Source organism: Pseudorca crassidens, chromosome 13 (assembly GCF_039906515.1).
Source record: "Pseudorca crassidens isolate mPseCra1 chromosome 13, mPseCra1.hap1, whole genome shotgun sequence".
NCBI lineage: Eukaryota > Metazoa > Chordata > Mammalia > Artiodactyla > Delphinidae > Pseudorca > Pseudorca crassidens.
The window spans coordinates 24,403,579-24,423,910 of NC_090308.1; the positions used below are offsets into that span (position 1 = coordinate 24,403,579).

General features: G+C 39.4%; 1 protein-coding gene across 1 annotated transcript in view; it reads left to right on the forward strand.

Moving 5' to 3' along the window:
• Nucleotides 1-11,911: 11,911 nt before the first annotated feature.
• The window catches only part of TXLNB (taxilin beta), a 43,001-nt gene continuing 34,580 nt past the window's right edge, over nt 11,912-20,332 (forward strand). The window contains exons 1-2 of the mRNA XM_067701923.1: nt 11,912-12,063; nt 14,293-14,745. Coding sequence (XP_067558024.1) covers nt 14,307-14,745 — 439 coding nt within the window. The 5' untranslated portion in view covers nt 11,912-12,063; nt 14,293-14,306. The remainder of the gene's footprint in view (nt 12,064-14,292; nt 14,746-20,332) is intronic.

A 20,332-nucleotide genomic window follows, 5' to 3' on the forward strand; every position in this document is an offset into this window, starting at 1 on the left:
ACCAAAATGAGACAGTTCAATAGAAATACTATGTACATTTACATAATGTAATTGCATATCTTCACTTCAGTTTTTCTGTCACTTATCCTTATAGAGAAAAAACACGACATCACATTTAATTTACCAGTTCCATTATACAATATAGGTGTGGTTACCCTTTGAAATTTTAACAGGTTTTTAATTTAAAAAACACCAAATTTTGAAATAAATATTATTTAAAAACCCACCAGATTAATTTTTGTTGTTGCTATTTTTCAACCCCTGTTTTTCTATAACTGGGACTTTTACTATTTAGGACAGATTTTCAAACTATCACATTTTTCCCTTCTCAGACTCAGGCCCAAGATTCCGATCTTTTCCATGACCTTATTCTTTTCTTATTTGTACAAAGTTAAATTTCTCTTCTTGAGTTTAAGTCTCTGATATAAAAAAGTATTCATTTAAAACAGCTTAGTTCATATAATATTTAACTTTATATACATAAATTTATATTGTCATCCTATTTTTTTAGCTAAATATACAAAACACATTCAAGCAAAATATTCCAATTTTACAGATATGCTTCTTACCAATAAAGCCTCATAGTTTCAATTAAGCGTATGGTTTTTGTTTCATTGTTTGCTTGTTGTTGCTTCCCCCCCTCAAAAGATACTCATTCTTTAGATTCTAAGATCTCTGAATTTTACATTTTGAATTTTAAAAACGTTAAATATATTAGTAGCCTGCCAAGTGTGGTTTGTTTTGTCTTGCTTTTCTGTTTCTTGTTTTTCTGTTTTGTTTTGTTAATGCACACACAGTTATTTATGATTATACATATTTAAATATGTACTCTGGGGGGAATTAGTCCATTTTTATCTACACCCTGTGACTCTAAAAGTAAGGTTCAGGCAGTGGAAGTGTTGATTTCTGTGAACAGACTTCTCCTGGCGAGGCCCCTTTTCCCATTCTGTGTGGGACACTGCAGGACTGCACTTCCTTAGGTGAGGACCCAAACCCATTACTTCTAGGCTGTGCTCTTCTAATCCATGGGGAGGTAGTGATCCATCTCAGGGACTTAATCTTATTTCCAGACAATCTATAGAAAACTTCTTTTCACCAATGGGGACCTCATAGGAAGGTAGATTTGGGGCTACGAGTGGAAGTTTACAGCTGGGTTTTCATTACTTTTTAATAATAGTTACATTTTCCCACAAGAAAGTCTTTAAAGAAGTCATCTTTTGCACTTGGTGGCACCATACAGATAGCTGAGAGGATTCCCCTGCATTTTTTCTTCGTGCTTTTAATGACTTTGCAATCTCTCTTGCATATCTGTGGGGAAGGCAGTTAGGAATTTGTCCTTTCAAGGATACCGTGACTGCCTCTGGCCACAGTTCCAGGTTGAGTCTAGGACCATCATACTGCAGAAAACCAGTGGGGCCCACATTTATCTTGTTTGAACAGTGACCCCTGGAGTCAGGCAACATGGCAGCTCTGTCAGGATTCAGCTACAATTTAGGATCATAACTGATAAACAAGATTAACTGATTAACATGATTAATTTGGTACAACTCAAATTGATACAGAATGGATTACAAAATGGTTCAAAGATGAATGGAAGAGGTGAGGGCTTCCTTTCCAGTTCCTGAACTTGAATCAAGGCCCGCACATGGTAAATTAATCGAATCTAGGGACAACCAGTCACAAAAGACATTTAGAACAGGAAAGTGTTCTTAAAGACTAGGCAGGCAGATAGACAAACTCAATTAATACTCTGTTTCTAAAATAACAAAGCCTAGGCATCCGTGCAACACAGAGGGAGGTAAGGAGGTGACATAATAAAGAGGATTAAAAAGCAAAGGATCAGAGTTCTAACCATTTGCTCACTCCCTCCTAACCCACTGACCACCTCTGCCTTCTCAGGGTTTCTGTTGTTCCAGATTCTATCAAATTACTGTGGAGAAAAAGACCATACACTCAGAATTTAAGAATAGGTCCATACTCTTTGATAAGAACTGCATTGCAAGAAGGAAGGAAAAGAGTACTCACCGCATCGTAATTAGGTGACCACCACACCCCTGTTTTTTAACACATCAAAATGAAAGGCTTTCCTTTAAACATAATTTCAACTTTAGACCCCTTCTTAGAATTGCTTTGTGATCAACAGCAGAAGTGGAGCCTCATGACACCCAGGTAGGGGAAAGGAGAACTCATGAGCCTTGGAGAAGAAAATCAAAATCAAATCAATCAAAAACTAACACTAGGGGCTTCCCTGGTGGCGCAGTGGTTGAGAATCTGCCTGCTAATGCAGGGGACATCGGTTCGAGCCCTGGTCTGGGAGGATCCCACATGCCGCAGAGCAACTAGGCCCGTGAGTCACAACTACTGAGCCTGCACGTCTGGAGCCTGTGCTCGGCAACAAGAGAGGCCGCGATAGTGAGAGGCCCACGCACGGCGATGAAGAGTAGTAGCCCCCGCTTGCCACAACTAGAGAAAGCCTTCGCACAGAAACGAAGACCCAACACAGCAAAAAAACAAATTAATTAATAAACTCCTAGCCTCAACATCTTAAAAAAAACAAAAAAACAAAAAACTAACACTAAAAGTGTTAGTTACCGAACCTCAAAAAAAAAGCTATTTGAAAGAGATGCCTTTGGCAAACCTTTGAAAGGAGGCACAATGCTCAAATGGCAAAACACCATGGATCTATCATTTTTGGAGAACTGATTCCTTTATTTAACTATTGGCAAGCAGTGCTGTCTTATTAGGAAGGGCTGATTTTTTTTTTTTCATCAAATCTCATCTACCTGAGGATGGATCAGGGTGGCTCTGGACAGGACCTCTGAGTCCAAGGGAGGTGGGAAGATGATCTGTGGGATCCCTTCCCTTGCCAAGATTCTGCAGATGCCACTATAACCATCAAACCCCGGAACAAGGAGGAATGAGAAGAGGGGATGGAGGAAAGAAATACACCTGACAGTCAAGTCCCAGTGCAAAACCACAGGTCCTCAAAGTTGGGAACATCAGCAACTGACATTTCAGTCAGTCTGCATCATTGCCTTCTTGTCATTAATTTTGGTATCTTATGACCAGAGTTCTTTCAAAAGGAATCTATTTCCCAAGTCTCCTGTGGGGAACATGAGCCAGAGGAAGGGGGACACCATGAAGTGACTGTAACCCTGGAGTTCGGGAATTCTGCCCCCAGGGTTATGCTAGAGTATTCGAATGCCAGCAGGGTTTTCCTGCCAAGCTGCAGCAACAAGCAGACCACTACCCAAAATAGTATCCTAGAACTCGGCTGGATAAACTGTTGGTGACACAGGTTTAGACAGGATGGAGGGGAGAAACATCACCATGCTTCAGCCATATGGTCTTCCAGCCCCCTTGCCGGCAGGTTAGAACAGTGAAGCCTGTTCTGGAGAATGCCATTGCTGCAGTCCTTGGTGGCCATGAAAACTCAGCTCTACCCTCAGTGCACACATTTCATGTGAACAAGGCAGTACACAGTCCCATGCTCCTGGGTCTCTACTACATTCAGCAATGCAGTAGGGAGGGAGTCTTCAGAGATGAATCCAATATTACTGCGATATGACAGATTTTATTCTGACCTTCCTTGAACAAAATATTGACATGAGCCAAATCTCCCTTGTGGAATGCATGCAGCAAATCTTTTTAATTGAGATTAGAGAATCTGTGTAAAGGAGCTTACTCTAAAATTTATCTGCATTATTTATAAGAAGAAATTCATGATTAAATTGTTATCATGAAAAAATATTTAAGTGTAAATATTTTTACACTTAAGAAGTGGAGTTCTTCTTCCCAAGTGTGGCACCCAATACTTATGCAAATTTCAAATGATTTATTTTATTTGTGAAAGCTACTTCACATTGCCCTTTAACAGAGACAATCCTTGTTTAACTAATTCTCACTTTAAAGTAATAAAACTAAATTCTTTTCATAGGGTGTGAATCATACATTTCACTTCTGGAGACCATCTACACACAGCTAGTACAAATTAAAGAGGTATCACCATAGGAATCGAATATTGTAACTTGCTGCATGGTTTTGTATTCAGACTAATTGAAAATAATCTCTGCTTGACCACAAGCCCACACTTTCTCCTATTCTAGAAACACAAAGGTGATGTCTGCTGAGGAAAACAGAGTGTACAGACTTGCTCCTTACCCCAAGACAAATCTAACCCAGGTCAAGTGTATATATACCATGACCAAGAAATGATAAAATAGATTCTCACACTTAAACTCGATTCTAAACAGCAACAATTTCAAAATGCTATTAGTTCAGAAAATATTAATTCCCATTTCACAGGCTTGTCTTAAATGCATCATTACTGGAATTAGTTAACTTAGTGTTCATTACATAGATCACATTTACTGTGTTAATCTCAGATCAACCGTATAAAATAGTAGTCCCATTTTACAGAGTAAGAAATTAAAGCTGAAGAAATTAAAATAGAGCCTAAGTAAAAGACAGAACTGGAATTCATATGGAGGCTGCCTAATTTGCAGGATTATAGCCATAATTATTATATGATTTCTGCTTCTCTTAAGCCCGTGGTAGAATTCATAAACTCTTATATTTGAAAGAGATCATAAGCGAGTCATTTAATCTAATCCTCCCCCACTGCTCCCACCATGCAGAAATTTCTTCTTCAGAATCTTTAAAAGAAAGAACAACCAGGCTTTATTGGATATTTCCAAAAGTGGAGCTTCTTTCTTTGGAAGATAGTTCATTTCATTGCTGGACTATTAAAATGGTTAAGTAGATCTCCCTGAATCCAAGATGACATTATAAAGATTTTTTTCTGACCTCTTTCTCCTCTAAAACTCACTAGCAAACAAGAACAAGAAACAGAAATAGAAACTCTAACATCAATGAAATCAGAAGAACTGAATCCATAAACCCCAAACCACAATGAATGAGGACTACAACACAAGACATAATGGCAAATGATCCCACAGAAAAAGTGTGCTTGACAGAAACAGGGCTGGATGGCCACAGGAAAGGCAGTGAGAAAGTGAAAAGCAAGCTAATTTGCCTGGTAGACTCTGAAAAGGCTAAAGAATTTCAAGTTAATACTCAGCAAGTGGTGATACTATCAAAAGTAATAGTAAGGCAGGAGACTACAATGGGATCATTTGATGGCTAGTCTTTTGTTTAGTTTCTGTATTTGGTTTTTTAACTAGGAGAACAGTTAAACCGAAGGGTCCCCAACTCCACATCACAAAGTCAAGTAACCTCTCTCCACCTTTTTGGGATACCTGAGGATTGTTCTCTGGAGAAAGTTAACCAAAAAGGTTCTGGACTCAGGGATATGAGGTCCAGAGGAGAACAAGGTGAGAACAAATTATAAAGTGGGAAGGAGGTTAAATACATGAGTCTCCAGATTTAAAAACCCACTAAGCACCCAACACAATCAATGAAAAACGGCCCACATCAAATTTTATTATTGTGAAGCTTCATGATATCAGAGTTAAAGAGTAGATTCTAAGAGGTTCCAGAGAGGAAAAAAGAAATAGATCATACAAAGGACCAGGAATAAAATTTTAAGAAAAAAATCTGAAATGAATAGACAAGGGAATAATGCCTTAAAAACTTTGATAGAGATGTAAAAACGTTTCATCCAAAATTTTTTTTTACATTTTGTAAAAAGGTTTATATCTAACCAATTAATCAAGTAAGTACAAGAGTAGCAAAAAGGCATTTGAGGCGTACAAAGTTTCCCATAAATGCTTTCTCAGGAAGCCAATAGACAATATGTTTCACTAAATGAGGAAGTAAACCAAGAAAGAGGAAGAATGGAAATTAGGAAACATGAGAAAGGTAAAGGGAATTCCCAGGATGACAGCAAAGGAAGTGCTAGGACCACAGCTGTGCAGCAGACCAAGAAAGTTACCAAACTGGACCAGAGCAGGAAGTCAAGGCTCTGAGGGTGTTGGTATGTGGAAGTGATATCTCCAAGAAATATTAGAATGTATAAAATTACCTGATAGATTTGATCTTGGAGGAAATTGCATAGAGAGGTATTTTACAGAGTTCTTGTACAGGTTGGGAAGACAGAGTGTTCTCAATACGAAACACATAAAAAGAAAAGGTAATCATTAACTCCAGGAAAAACAGAAAATTGCAAAAGAATGGACCTATTATCACAGTGTTCTACCTGATTTAGCATTGAACTTTATTTCAATAATGAAAACATAGATATGAATTAAAAATTGAGATGTAATTTTCTTGAGAAATAAGGAAAGGAAAAGTGGTGTAAATAATTTAAATCTTTACCTATCATTATGGGAAGACAATAGGTAATGTCAAAAATTGATGAGTTGACAGATAGCAATCTAGGCATCTTATTTACAAATGAGGAAATAAATCACAGAAGCAATATCTGTAATAGTTTAATATTTTTGCCTGGGGAGCTTTGGGGAGCATGGCAAAGTTGGAGGAAGGGATAGTGGGGAGAACAAAGGAATACCGTTTCTCGTGATAAGCTTTTTAGTATCATTTTCAACTATTTTCTTGTAATACTTACATAACAATGTTATTTTCAAAAAATAAATTTATTCCTTACAGTAGCTCCAAGATTGATTTTATATTGGTCTTCCCTGCTGGTGCAGTGGTTTAAAGTCCGCCTGCCGATGCAGGGGACGTGGGTTCGTGCCCCGGTCCGGGAAGATCCCACATGCCGCGGAGCGGCTGGGCCCGTGAGCCATGGCCGATGAGCCTGTGCGTCCGGAGCCTGTGCTCCACAACGGGAGAGGCCACAACAGTGAGAGGCCCGCGTACAGCAAAAAAAAAAAGATTGATTTTATAATAAAGCACTGAGCTCTACTGATTTGTCTTTTTAGTTGCCTTCTTTTAGCCTCTACCACGTTACAGACAGATTCTTGGGAGCCACTAGTTAGTGTGTTTGTATATTCATTTAATTGTAATTAATATGTACAGGTATACCTCATGTTACTGAGTTTTGCTTTACTGTGCTTCACATATATTGCATTTTTTACAAATTGAAGGTTTGAGGCAACCCTGCATCTAGCAAGTCTATTGGTACCATTTTTTTCTAATAGTATTTGCTCACTTCATGTCTCTGTATCACATTTTGGTAATTCTCCAAATATTTCAAACTTTTTCATTATTATCATATTTCTTATGGCAATCTGTAATTAGTAATCTTTGATGTTATTATTGTAATTTGTTGGAACACCACAAACCACGCTCATATAAGATGTGGAACTTAATGGATAAGTGTTGCTTGTCCACCGACCAGCTGTTTCCCTGTCTCTCCTTCTCCTCAGGCCTCCCTATTCCCTGAGACATGACAATACTAAAATTAGGCCAAGTAATAACCCTACAATGGCCTCTAAGTAAAAGGAAGAGTCATACATGTCTCACTTTAAATCAAAAGCTGGAAATGACTAGGCTTCGTGAGGAAGCCGTGTTGAAAGCCAAGATAGGCTGAAAGCTAAGTCTCATGCACAAGTTGTGATTGTAAACATTCTTTTTTTTTTTTTTTTGGTACGCGGGCCTCTTCGTGGCCTCTCCCGTTGCGGAGCACAGGCTCTGGACGCGCAGGCTCGGCGGCCATGGCTCACGGACCCAGCCGCTCCGCGGCATGTGGGATCTTCCCGGACCGGGGCACGAACCCGTGTCCCCTGCATCGGCAGGCAGACTCTCAACCACTGCACCACCGGGGAAGCCCTGTAAACATTCCTGAAGGAAAGTAAAAGTGCTATTCCAGTGAACACATGAATGATAAGAAAGCAAAACAGCCTTCTCACTGTTAGGGAAAATGTTTTAGTGGTCTGGATAGAAGATCAAACCAGCCACGATATTCCCTTAAGCCAAAGCCTAATCCAGAGCATTAACCCTCTTCAATTCTATGAAGGCTGAGAGAGGTCAGGAAGCTGCAGAAGAGAAGTCTGAATCTAGCGAGGTTGGTTCATGAGGTTTAAGGAAAGAAGCCGTCTCCATCATATAAAAGTATAAGGTGAAGCAGCAAGTCCCTGATATAGAAGCTGCAGCAAGTTATCCAGAAGATCTAGCTAAGATAATTAATGAAGGTGGCAACACTAAACAGATTTTTAGTGTAGACAAAACAGTCTTATATTGGAAGAAGATGCCATCTAGGACTTTCACAGCTAGAGAGGAGGAGTCAATGCTTGGCTTCAAAGCTTCAAAGGACAGGCTGACTCTCTTGTTAGGAAGAGAAGTTGAAACCAATGCTCATTTACCATTCCAAAAATCCTACGGCCCTCAAGAATTATGCTAAATCTACTCTGCCTGTGCTCTATCAGTGGAACAACAAAGCCCGGATGACAGCACATCTATTTACAACATAGTTTACTGAATATTTTAAGCCAACTGTTGAGACCTATTGCCCAGAAAAAAAGACTCCTTTCAAAAGATTACTGTTCATTGACAAAGCACCTGGTCATCCAAGAGCTCTGATGGAGGTGTACTATGAGATTAGTGTTGTTTTCATGACTGCTAACAAAACACCCATTCTTCAGTCCATAGATCAAGGAATTATTTCAACTTTTAAGTCTTATTATTTAAGAAATATATTTTGTAAGGCTATAGCTGCCATAGATAGTGATTTCTCTGATAGATCTGGGTAAAGTAAATTGAAAACTTTCTGGAAAGGATTCACCATTCTAGATACCTTTAAGAACATTCATGATTCATGGGAAGAGGTCAGAATATCAACATTCACTAGAGTTTGGCAGAAGTTGATTCCAGCCCTCATGGATGACTTTGAGGGGTTCAAGACTTCAGTAGAGGAAGTAACTGCAGATGTGAAATAGAATTAGAAGTGGAGTCTGAAGGTGTGACTGAATTGCTGCAATCTCACGGTAAAACCCTTAACATAAGGAGTTGCTTCTTATGTATGAACAAAGAAAGTGTTTTTTTGAGATGGACTCTACTCCTGGTGAAGATGCTGTGAAGACTGTTGAAATGACAGTAAACGATTTAGAATTTTACATAAACTTTGTTCATAAAACAGCAGCAGGGTTGGAGAGGACAGACTCTAATTTTGAAAACTCTACTGTGGGTAAGATGTTATCAAACAGGATTGCATGCTACAGAGAAATCATTTGTGAAAGGAAGAGTTAATCAGTGTGGCAAACTTCACTGTTGTCTTATTTAAGAAATTACCCCAGTGGGCTTCCCTGGTGGCACAGTGGTTGAGAGTCCGCCTGCCGATGCAGGGGACACGGGTTTGTGCCCCGGTCCGGGAAGATCCCACATGCCGCGGAGCGGCTGGGCCTGTGAGCCATGGCACATCCGGAGCCTGTGCTCTGCAACGGGAGAGGCCACAGCGGTGAGAGGCCCGCGTACCGCACACAAAAAAAAAAAAAAAAGAAAAGAAAAGAAATTACCCCAGCCACCCCAGCCTTGAGCAGCCACCATCCTGATAAATCAGCAGCCAACACTGAGGCAAAACCCTCTGTCAGCAAAAATATTCCAACTCACTGAAGGCTCAGATGACGGCTAGCATTTTTTATCAAAACAGTATTTTTTAATTAAGCTATGTACACTGGTTTTTTTTAGACATAATGCTATGGCATCCTTAATAGACTACAGTACAGTGTAAACATAACTTTTATATACACTGGGAAACAAAAAAGTTCATGTGACTTTATTTATTGCAATATTAGCTTTATTTTGGTGGTCTGAAACTTAACTCGCAATATATCCAAGGTATGCCTGTGTAAGTCAATTCTGGATTATCTGGGTAGCTGTCATTTCAGTGTTACCAGGTATATCGTTCATTTTGTGCCTTCATTATCATGTGTACATCTAGTTAAGTTAGCACCAATTATTTTAATAATTGCAGGAAGATGAGAAAGAGCAATAAATGATGCATTAATATCAAAGGAAGTCCAGTTGAAATTATGGCAGGTCATATGAATGAAACTTATGTAGTAATCTGAATGGACCAAGTGTTGATGAAATTGAGTCATTTCATAAAGCCTATTGTAGAAGAGTGCCAGGAACTCAAAAGGACCAGTAGCCAGTACCATATTCATGTTGCAAGTAGCAATCTGGGTTCAGCAAAATATTATCAGTCACATAAAAGTAATGTTGTTATTCTGAATTGTATTTATTGGTTCTGTAGGGTTTTCTAAATAATATTTTTTAATTGTATCATATAATAACTAAGTATCAGAAGTTTATACCTATTTTTACATCATATATATTGGTACAAATAATAATATAATTTGTTTCAGTCATGGTGAGTTCTCTTTCTTCCTTTAAATTAATTTCAACATTAAGTTATTCTGTTAAGAGAATATGTGCATTACTTAAATTTGAGAAGCACTGACTTATTGTTTGTATTTACTGAGAGATCTCTCCGGGCTGGTTTGCTACAATCCAATATGAAATATCACTCACTGTGGCCCTCACCAAGTACTCATTAACTTCGAAGGAAGTACTTTTTCCTCTCACCCATTTTAATTCACCAACTTTATTATCAAATGATGCAGTAAACAGCTTCACTGTCTTCCTCTCTGGAATTTCTTTATCCTGACCTCCACTTACTGGGTACTCATCTATCTATAACCTATGCCTTCCCTGAACTTGGAGAAAGGGGTGAAAAAAAGTTGGAGAGTAGGATTATTTCAGTTTCCTTTTGCTACTATAACAGGTTACCACAAATCTAGTGGCTTATAAACAACACAAATTTCTTCTTTTATAGTTCTGGAGGTCAAAAATCCAAAATGAGTTTCACTGGGCTGAAATCAGGTGTCAGCAGAATTGCATTCCTTCTGGAGGATCTCAAGAAAAATGTGCTTCCTTGTCTTTCCCAGCTTCTCGGGGGTCCTCACATTTCTTGGCTTGTGTCCCTCCATCACTCTGACCTCTGCTTGGATCATCAAATTTTCTTTTCTGACTCTGACCCTCCTGCTTCCCTCTTTCATTTACAAGGACCCTTGTGATTACAAGGGACCCACCCAAGTAATTCTGGATAGTGTGTCTATCTCAAGATCCTCAACTTGATCACATCTGCAAAGTCTGTTTCACCATGTAACATAGCATATTCACAGGTTCCTGGGACTAGGATGTGGAAGTCTTTCTGGTGGCATGATTCTGCCTAACACAGTGGCTATCAATATGCCCAGCCAGTCCCAAGAGCAGAAACTCTGATGGGGGAACCCAACTTGGAAAAGTGTGGGAACACATTCTCCAGAAAGAGAAGAAAAGGGGAATGGACGTAGGTTAAGAGAAAGAGGCATTATATGGTGAATGAAGAGGAGGTTATTTTTCTGAGGAGGATTAAGGAACAGGTTGAAGGCTTGAGATGGTGGGAAAGACTTGGAAAAGTCACTGTGGAAGGTGGGAAAGCCTGCAACTAAAGAAAAAGCAACTGCTTCCCCAGGGCTTACCTGAGTAAAGGCAGTTACCTGAGTAAGACGTGGGGTCTGAGGTCACGCCAATTAGCATGTACATGAAGATGGCACTAAACCCAGTGCCAAAAGAGCTGTCTAAATTTTTATTTCATATTTTAGGACAAAACCAAACAATGACATAAGAATTAAAGTGTTTCTACCATCTCCTTTTTGTTATGCCATGTTTCTTCTTTTTCCTTGATTCCTATAAGAAACTTGACACTAATTAAGCTAGCATAAGAAGGTGGTAAAAAAAGAAGATGAATCATAGACCACACTGGAAATAAACCAAGAAATAAGAAAAACTGATCTCTGCCCCGAAGAACAACAATGGTGAAAAACTGCGCTAGCAAAGGGGCTATGTACTGAGAGTTTAAATATTTTTTAAAGGACAAAACGTGGAGTCTGATAAGATGTACCAGCTGCTTCTCTTTTCTAAGACATTTGCCCAGGAGACAGCTACTAAAGCTTGAGTGCATTTCTCTCTTGCTGTGTCACAGGATGTTCCTCTCCCCTCCCCACCCCCTCCCTGCTCTCCTGCTGCGTGTGTGTGTGTTTGGTTTCTCTCTCCCTGGTAAGAACTCAGCCCCCGCCTGTCTCCTGCTGTTGCTGCTGCTTGACTAGCTTGCTGCCTCTTGCCTCTCCTTTCTCTCTCTGCTTAGCACCTTGCCTTCTGGTAAGTATGAAAAACACTCCCCCAAGCCCTGTGAGATGATGTAGGGTGCGGTTTGTGGTGTTCAAAACTTGCAACTTTGAGACTGCCAGTGAACTGTTGAAGAACTTTCCATTGTTTTATTTACAATTAAAATGTGTTGCTCAGGAAGGGATGTGTGTGTGGTAATCTGTTGGGACTGCCAGGACAAGTGAAAAATTCTCTCTCAGAGGAGGCAAAAGATGGGCAATGAAGTTTATAGAAAATAAAACAGAAATAATTCCTTGCTGTAAAACTGATTGATATAGAAAGGGAATTTAAAAGTAACAGAGTTCTTTGTTTTTTTCCTCTTGTGGATTTGTCTTGAGGCTACTTTTAGGAACTGAGTTGTCCTGTGGTTTACAACAACTCAGTTATTCTGTTTTAAAGTAAATGTGGAGCATGAGTTTAAAGGAGATCCATGGACTTAATATTAAAAAAATCAATGATTATGGCCTCTGATGAATGAAGAATAAATCAAATACAAACAAAACGCTTGCATTTAGACTAACCACACTAAAATTCCTATGGACAATCAGTTTTAAATTCATTGCTTTAAAGTTTGGTTTACTTTAGATTTTATTTCATCCTCAGGAGGCTCCCTAACACTTTAAAACCCACATATGGATTTAAACCAATAAATGTTTACTGTTTTCAATTTGATTTAAAAAGTATTCTCTTCCCTTGATTTCCAAAGACGAAGTGCTAAAGGCCAGGGCTCCTTTTAGAAGAGCTTAAAATAACTTCTGGCTGGACAGCAGGTGCCATGTGTCTTTCTCCAAGTTCAGGGGAAGCACAAGTTATATATAGATGTGTGTGCCCAACAAGCAGGGGTCAGGATAAAGAATTCCAGTGATGAAGACAATGAAGCTGTTTACTGCATCGTTTGATAATAAAGATGGTGAATTAAAATAAATGAGAGAAAAAAGTACTTCCTTCAAAGTTAATGAGTATTTGGTGAGGGCCACAGGTAGGTGGCAATGTCTGTACATTGAATTTTCTGTTCTTGTTTGCATTCGAGCATTTGACATTGCCTGCCCTAAGAACCAGAGGAGGAAGCTGCATAGTACATGGAGCAGTATGTTTTAGTTTTCGCTTTCATGCCACCACAACAGCAAAACCTGTGTGTTATTAGGACCCTGTCGTAATTGTATGCTGCTAATTAGCAGCATCACCATTAAATATTATTTACAAATAAAGCGCACCATAACTTAAAGGTCTAAGCCAAAGGTACTGCAACACTAGAAATGGTGATAGCCAGAAACCCTCAGCCCATTCCTCACCCCCTATTTCCAAAGAGCTCATATTATACCTGGATTATTCCCCTAGTTCATTCCCTCCCTGCTTTTTAGACATTTCTACTTCTTAAAAAGTATTGTTATCCTAGAGCTCCTTGACTGAGACAAGAAAGTTGCAATCTGTTTTTTTTCTAAAAGAAAGTCAGTTTTTATATCAGAACAAAAAGGTATAGAAACTCAAGGAATTGTTATTATGAGCATCACCATGTTTCCATACAAGTTCATTAGTTAATTTATACCTTTCCTCATTCTCTCTTATTCCAAAAATGAGGCTGGTTTGAACCTCAGAAAATAAAAAGTGTTTTTCTGATTGATAATTACATGTTGCTCATTTGGGAAAAGGAAAATACCAGACAAGCAAGTATCTCCTGTATCCAATATAATAATTCATTTATATTAATGGACTCATACTAATCAATATGGATTAAAATAGAGTTTAGAATGTTATCATTATGAATGATTTTAGTAAGGTCAATGGCTCTTGCATTCAATGTTTTAACTTTGGGGAAAAAAGCACCAATTTAAATTTAAACGTTAAATGTATATATCTATGTATTTATAACGGCTGTAAATCTACATAGAATTATATAAGAGAATGGTAACACAAACTGGCTATTCTAAGCAAAATGACAAATATGACCATGAAAAACGGTATCTTGAATTACTCTGTTAACATCAGTAATAGGAGATACTATCGGAATTTAAAGACCAAAACCAAAAATATGCTAATGGTATGACTCGATTTGGAAAGACGCTTCTCACTGTTCCTACTCAACTAATTGCAATATTGACGGTTTGTGGAAGTACATTCATTCTATGTTAGAAACTGTAATTAGTAGGTGCCCATGTGGGAATAGCCTTACCATTTACCTGTAACTGGGTTAACCACATCAACGCTGGCTGTGCTTACCACCAGATACCACTCCCAGTATGGAGACCAATCAGTCTGTACAGCTGTCGGGGGAGCCACAGTCAACACCTGTGGGGGACAGTTCAGTATTGCCCAGTCAAAATGGCCTTGAGAAGCAAGATGATCAGGATTCCTCAACCCCACTCCTAGCACCTGAGGAGGAGGCAGATGTGCAGCCTGAACGGGGAGCCCATGATATCTCTGAAGAACTGAACCGACAACTGGAAGACATCATTAACACGTACGGGTCTGCTGTCAGCACGGCAGGGAAAGAGGGTCCCACCACGGCCAAGGAGCAGCCTGAGAACACAGCACCACCTGACAATGAGGACAGGGCCTGCGAGGAGGCCGCTGAAGAGACGGAGAGAGAACCTCCGGCCTCTGGAGAGCCGCCCACGTCCAAAGAGCCTGTCAGCAATAAAGAGCAAAAACTGGAGAAGAAAATTCTAAAAGGATTAGGCAAGTAGTTACATTCTAATGTATGACTTTTCTTTGAATTATTCCTAAAAAGGGGCACTTCCTCCAATCTTGCTAAGAGCCACATCTCATATCTGGATTTTACCACAATAGCTTCCTTCAGGATCACCAGTACCTTACTGTACATATCCTCAGCCCCTTAGTAGTGTGTTCCATTACTACATATATAAAATATTTTTTAATTTAACAAAGCTCTTCAGAAATGTATTAATTATATAATGTTGAAAATCTCAGAAAACAATTTTACTCTCATTAGTTCACTGGTTCAGCAAATATTTACTAATGCCTAGTCTTTATGAGGTACACAAAGATAAAAAAGTCTTTGGTTAAGGAGCTCTAGGTCTGGAGAGAAAAATAAACATGTACACTAATTGTTATATAGGATAAGTGCTACAACAGGCACAGGAAAATTGTTAGGAGAGCACGGAGGATTGGTAACACCAAAAATGGCTGTGAAAGAAGGATGAGAGAGTTAATTTTTTAGCTATAAGTGAGAGCATGTTACTGCACATAGGAGCGTCCCTCTGCTTGTCTTGGTGAATTTCACTGAACTACTCACTGCAATCACCACCTCCTATGTGATACATTCCCTGACATGCCCAGGTAGAGTTAGCATCACCTTCCGTCTTTCTCCATGAAATTTTCGGCAGCAATCATTTGTTTATATACCTGCCTCCCAAGCTGGAGGGAAAATCTATTGAGACAGTGGTCCCATCTTACTCGTTTCTGGAAGACAGTGCGGGAGAGTAAAAGATCATGGGCACTGGAGTCAGACTCCAGCGGACAAGTTACGTGTAAACCCCAAAGTATGTCTATGCTGTCATAGGACCTCACTTTGGCGCGTGAAACCACTGCTGGCAATGCTTTCAAGAAGGGCTAAAGGACACATTCAGACAGCTACTTTACCTACTTAACATAAAGATGAACCCAGATAACACCAAGTTCTAAAGTGCAAGATTAGAATCACTTTAGTGTTTTGGAACTCTAGGAAACAGAATAAAGTTGCTCTGTGTTACAGAGCTATTTTTTCTTCCCTATCCAAGGCATCTCAGAAATAACCTTTTACATTAGTCATTGTTAAACTTTCCGTAAGATAAAACAAAATCACATCGCAGAGGTGAATGATTTTAAGTATTCCTAACCAGGAAAGTTCTTTGGCTTTATCACTTTGAAACTACTTCTACATAGGAATTCCTATGTGTTATAATGGGGGGATAGGTATGAAGAAAGCAGGGGTGAAGTTAAACATGACCAATTTTGGTTTCTATTCTGTCTTCCATAAGTTATTTCAAAGTCTGTATTAACCGCATACTTACCAAATAATCAAAAAAATTCTTAAAGAAAGAAAAAATTTCACAACTAATTCTGCCACTTTCAATAAGTTACCAAAGTTCAACTGAATGTTTATCAGAACCAATGTTTGTGATCAGAGTGCCCAGGTGGGTCCACTCTAATTACATGTGTATAAGCTGCTGACACTTTCATGCTGTTCCTCTGAACACTATCAGTATATTCTTCTAAACATTGTACTATTTCAGCTATATTATGGGTTAAAACAATTTTTTTTAATTAATTAATTATTTTTGGCTGTGTTGGGTCTTCGTTTCTGTGCAAGGGCTTTCTCTAGTTGCGGCGAGCGGGGGCCACTCTTCATCGCGGTGCGCGGGCCTCTCACCATCGCAGCCTCTCTTGTTGCGGAGCACAGGCTCCAGACACGCAGGCTCAGTAGTTGTGGCTCACGGGCCCAGTTGCTCCGCGGCATGTGGGATCCTCCCAGACCAGGGCCCGAACCCATGTCCCCTGCATTGGCAGGCAGATTCTCAACCACTGCGCCACCAGGGAAGCCCAAAACAATATTTTTAAGCTAATTTAAATATTTTTAAATCATTTCAATTATCTGCAAGTGGTTTTAACAGGTTTCTTGGCTATTTTTCAATTAAATGATACTACACTATGGTCTAGACCAATGATTTCAAACTTACTGTGCATTGGAATCAAATGCAGAATTTGTCAAAAATGCTGTTGCTGAGCAGAGAGATTCAGAATTGGTAGGTCTGGACTGGGGCCAAGGCACCCTGGGTAATTTTGACACAAACAGATTGCGGAAGCAATGGTTCTGATGCTTCAGAAAGTTCTTCCTCCACCCATGTGGAGAAAATATAAAGTGCCGGCTGTGGTCTTCTTTTAGAAACTATTTGAAGCTTTTATAGAATATTAGTATGTCATTCAATCCATACCTGAAGATATGTCTTTAGTCTTTGCTTACATATGTGATCAAAGATGAGTCTTTAATTATTGTATGTTTATCAGATAACATTTGCTTTATTGATACATTTGAGATGTATCAATGTTCTCACTCAATAACCCCAAATTTTCCAAAGTATATACTTTGGGATATTTGAGATTTCAGACCAAGCTTGTCTCCTAACTGCCAGAATTCTCTGACCTCTAATATATACAATAGTGAAAAATCTCCAATAGTGATGGGCACAGTTTACAACATTTCCTAAATTTATTGGACCAAAAACACCCATCTTTCACAGAACACCTCTGAATATTTGGGAAATGTCTCTACAACCCAAGCACTCAAGACTTGTTTTTCCTTTACAGGCTGCATATACTCCCACAGTTAACATATTATACACTGGAGCAGCTGGGGGAACACTTTAAAATCTCTTTAGTTGGTGGAGTCACTTTCTCCTTGGCATTGACCAAAACAAAAAACAGACTCCACATTAGACAGCACCATGACATGTCCTCTTAACATCTAAGTGTCCCCCTTCCTTCCCCCACCCCATCTTCCAGCTCACAAGTGTCTTATTAATCTCTTCTCTGTCAGCGTTACGTGGGCTGCACAAGTCCCACGTAGTAAGAAGCATAAAACAATGATAAAATGTAATATCCCTTCTGATATTTAGATCGATAACTGATTGAGTAGGAATTCATAGGTTTGAAGCATAAACCCACGAGAAAAACAAAGCTGATCCACAGGTCCATTCTGAGCTCAGAATCTATCTAATCAACTCACTGATTTACTGAGAGGGAAATTAAAGCCTAGAGAGTTTTAAAGTCTGCCAAAAAAAAATTATTCAACTAATTGATGTGGTTGTGAGACTAGTCATAAAGAAAGCAAGGTGCAGACCTGAAGTCACTAATATTACAGGGCCAAAGATATATAAAAATAATTGATACGTTGGTTGAGGAGCATTTAATTGAGCTACAGTTCAGTTAATTGGTTTCATCTTTCCAGTGACAGGTGAGTTTCAGTTCTACCTTCTGAGTAGCATCTTGACTAGGACATTGATTTTCTAAAATCTTTTTGGCCATTGACTTACTCTGCCTTAGAATGGTCACCCTCCCAGGCAGTCTATTTTATAAGATTTTAGCTTGATTTTTTTTCTAGTTTCACTCTGAGAAGGAAATAAACTGTTGCTTTGATATAAATACTAAATTTTCTGGAAGAAATGGTAGAAAACCAGAAGAATTTAGGAGAGAGAGGAATCCACAGAGACTGAAGGGTCTATGAGTAGATTCATAGAGAAGCTCAAACTTAGGCCAGATCCTGAAAGGAAAGGAGGGTTTGGAGGAGTAAGTGAAGTAAGAGAAAAGAAAAATTTGTCTTGGGAAAAATGATGAGTACTTTCTTCTGACCCAAGTTGGGAATGGATGTATTTATTTCTTACTGCTTTTTCTGATATTATTCTTTTTTATTGTAAGGTTTTGCTTTATTTTGTTTTCCCTGGAATAATCTCATTATTAGGCTCAAAGTTGTTTTCTTTTTAAGAAAGTTTTCTTTAGTTATAGCTAAGAAACTGCTAGCACCTTAAACACATAAAGCCGATTTTTCCTCTTGTGTCAGACACTGTCACCAAATGACCCCATTTCCTAAAATTGTAAATTACAGACTTTCTTAGAAGATGAGTGGGTCTCTGTCTATCCCCCTCAACATAGTCCCACACAGCACTCTAGTCCAGTGAAACCAATGGAAGTTTACAAATTAAGCTCTCTGACATTACAAAGTTACGTATTCCATACATGCTTGTCTCCAGTTTCTTGGATTTTTTTGTTGAAATCATTTTTGAAGGGCAGACTGATTCATCTGAATGTTAAACTTCTATACAAAATAAGAGAATATGAGAGCAGAAAGACACCTCAGTGAGTGTGACAATTAAAAACAAAAAACACCTGTTCTCATCATTAAAGAAAACAAAAGGGGGAGAAGATACTGAATGTGGAGAGAAAAAGAGGCCCACTGGACTCACTCAAGACACGATAGGGTTTTCTACGTCGATACTCACGCTGAGAGGTATGCTAAGCATACATTAAATGTCACAGGGGAGGGGAAGACCTGCCTTTCCTCTAGCTGATCACAGAGCTGTCTTCTGGACAGCGTTTACCTGACTTACATGATATTAGTGCACAGGTTGGCTTTGTTCCATCATTACCAAGATTTACTAAACACTTGCCGTGGGCCAAACACTGTGTGGGGTCCTGGGCCGAATCTGGCCAACAGTGCAGGCTCTTGCCTTTAGTGGATGATCCTCCAACTCAGGACAGCAGTCAGCATGTGAGCACAAACTGAAGACAGGGTGAGGGGATGGCCTGACCGACACAAGTCTGTCCCTGCTGCTACAGAAATCACTCAAGGCCACGCCTGGTGGCGGCGGAGCGCAGAGCTTACCAGTTTAAAGGCAGCGTTATGCCACAGGCCATATTGGATTGCTGGTGGGGCACCACTCACCCCCACCTTCTCCCCTGTCTCAGACTGTGTCTCTAATCTGAGCTGATTCACTGGGCAAATATAGATGAAACCAGCTGTTAGGAATGAGGTCACTTTCTTCAAAAAAAGTTTCCTTTAATTTCTCTAGGTTTCCCTGGCATCAAAATTCCACATGGGAGTGGAGTGATTTAGAGCAAGTAGACAAACCTTGGATTCAAGCCTTGGCTCTGCCAGTACTGATTATGTAACTTTGGACTTCTCTGGGCTTTCGATTCTTAATCTATAAAATTAACCAGTTGTCTGGGTGCTCTTTGAAGTTCCTTCTAGACCTAAAATTCTTTGATGCAGTTAGAGTTATCAGTTTTAGCAAATGAAAATACAAGCTGCCCAGGGAACTTTGAATTTCAGATAAACAAACCATTATTTTTTACTACGAGTGTGTCCCATGTCCTGTATTTCATCTGGCAATCCTAATTCCATGATATATCTGCCTCTCCAGGATGAAAGCAAAAATTCCAGCGAAGGAGACATGGCTGTTCTTGGGGGAGAGGTTGTCAAAGTTGTTAATATTCTTAAGCAGATTTATATCAGGAAACTTGGGCTCCACTGTATGGTCTGACCTCCCAACCCTGATTAGAAAGGGTGGCTCTCACAGGTGGGTGAGGATGGGGAAGCTGCTCCACCTTGGCCCTACTGTTTGCAAAGATACATTCAGTGGTACATACACGTAGGCCTCAGGGTCTGGCTCCTGCCTACAATGCTCAGCCCAGTGGGCACTGAAAGACAAGATTTCCAGGCATCACAGAAAGGCTAACCAGGCAGTGTGAGCTGAAGAGGACAAAAGGAAGA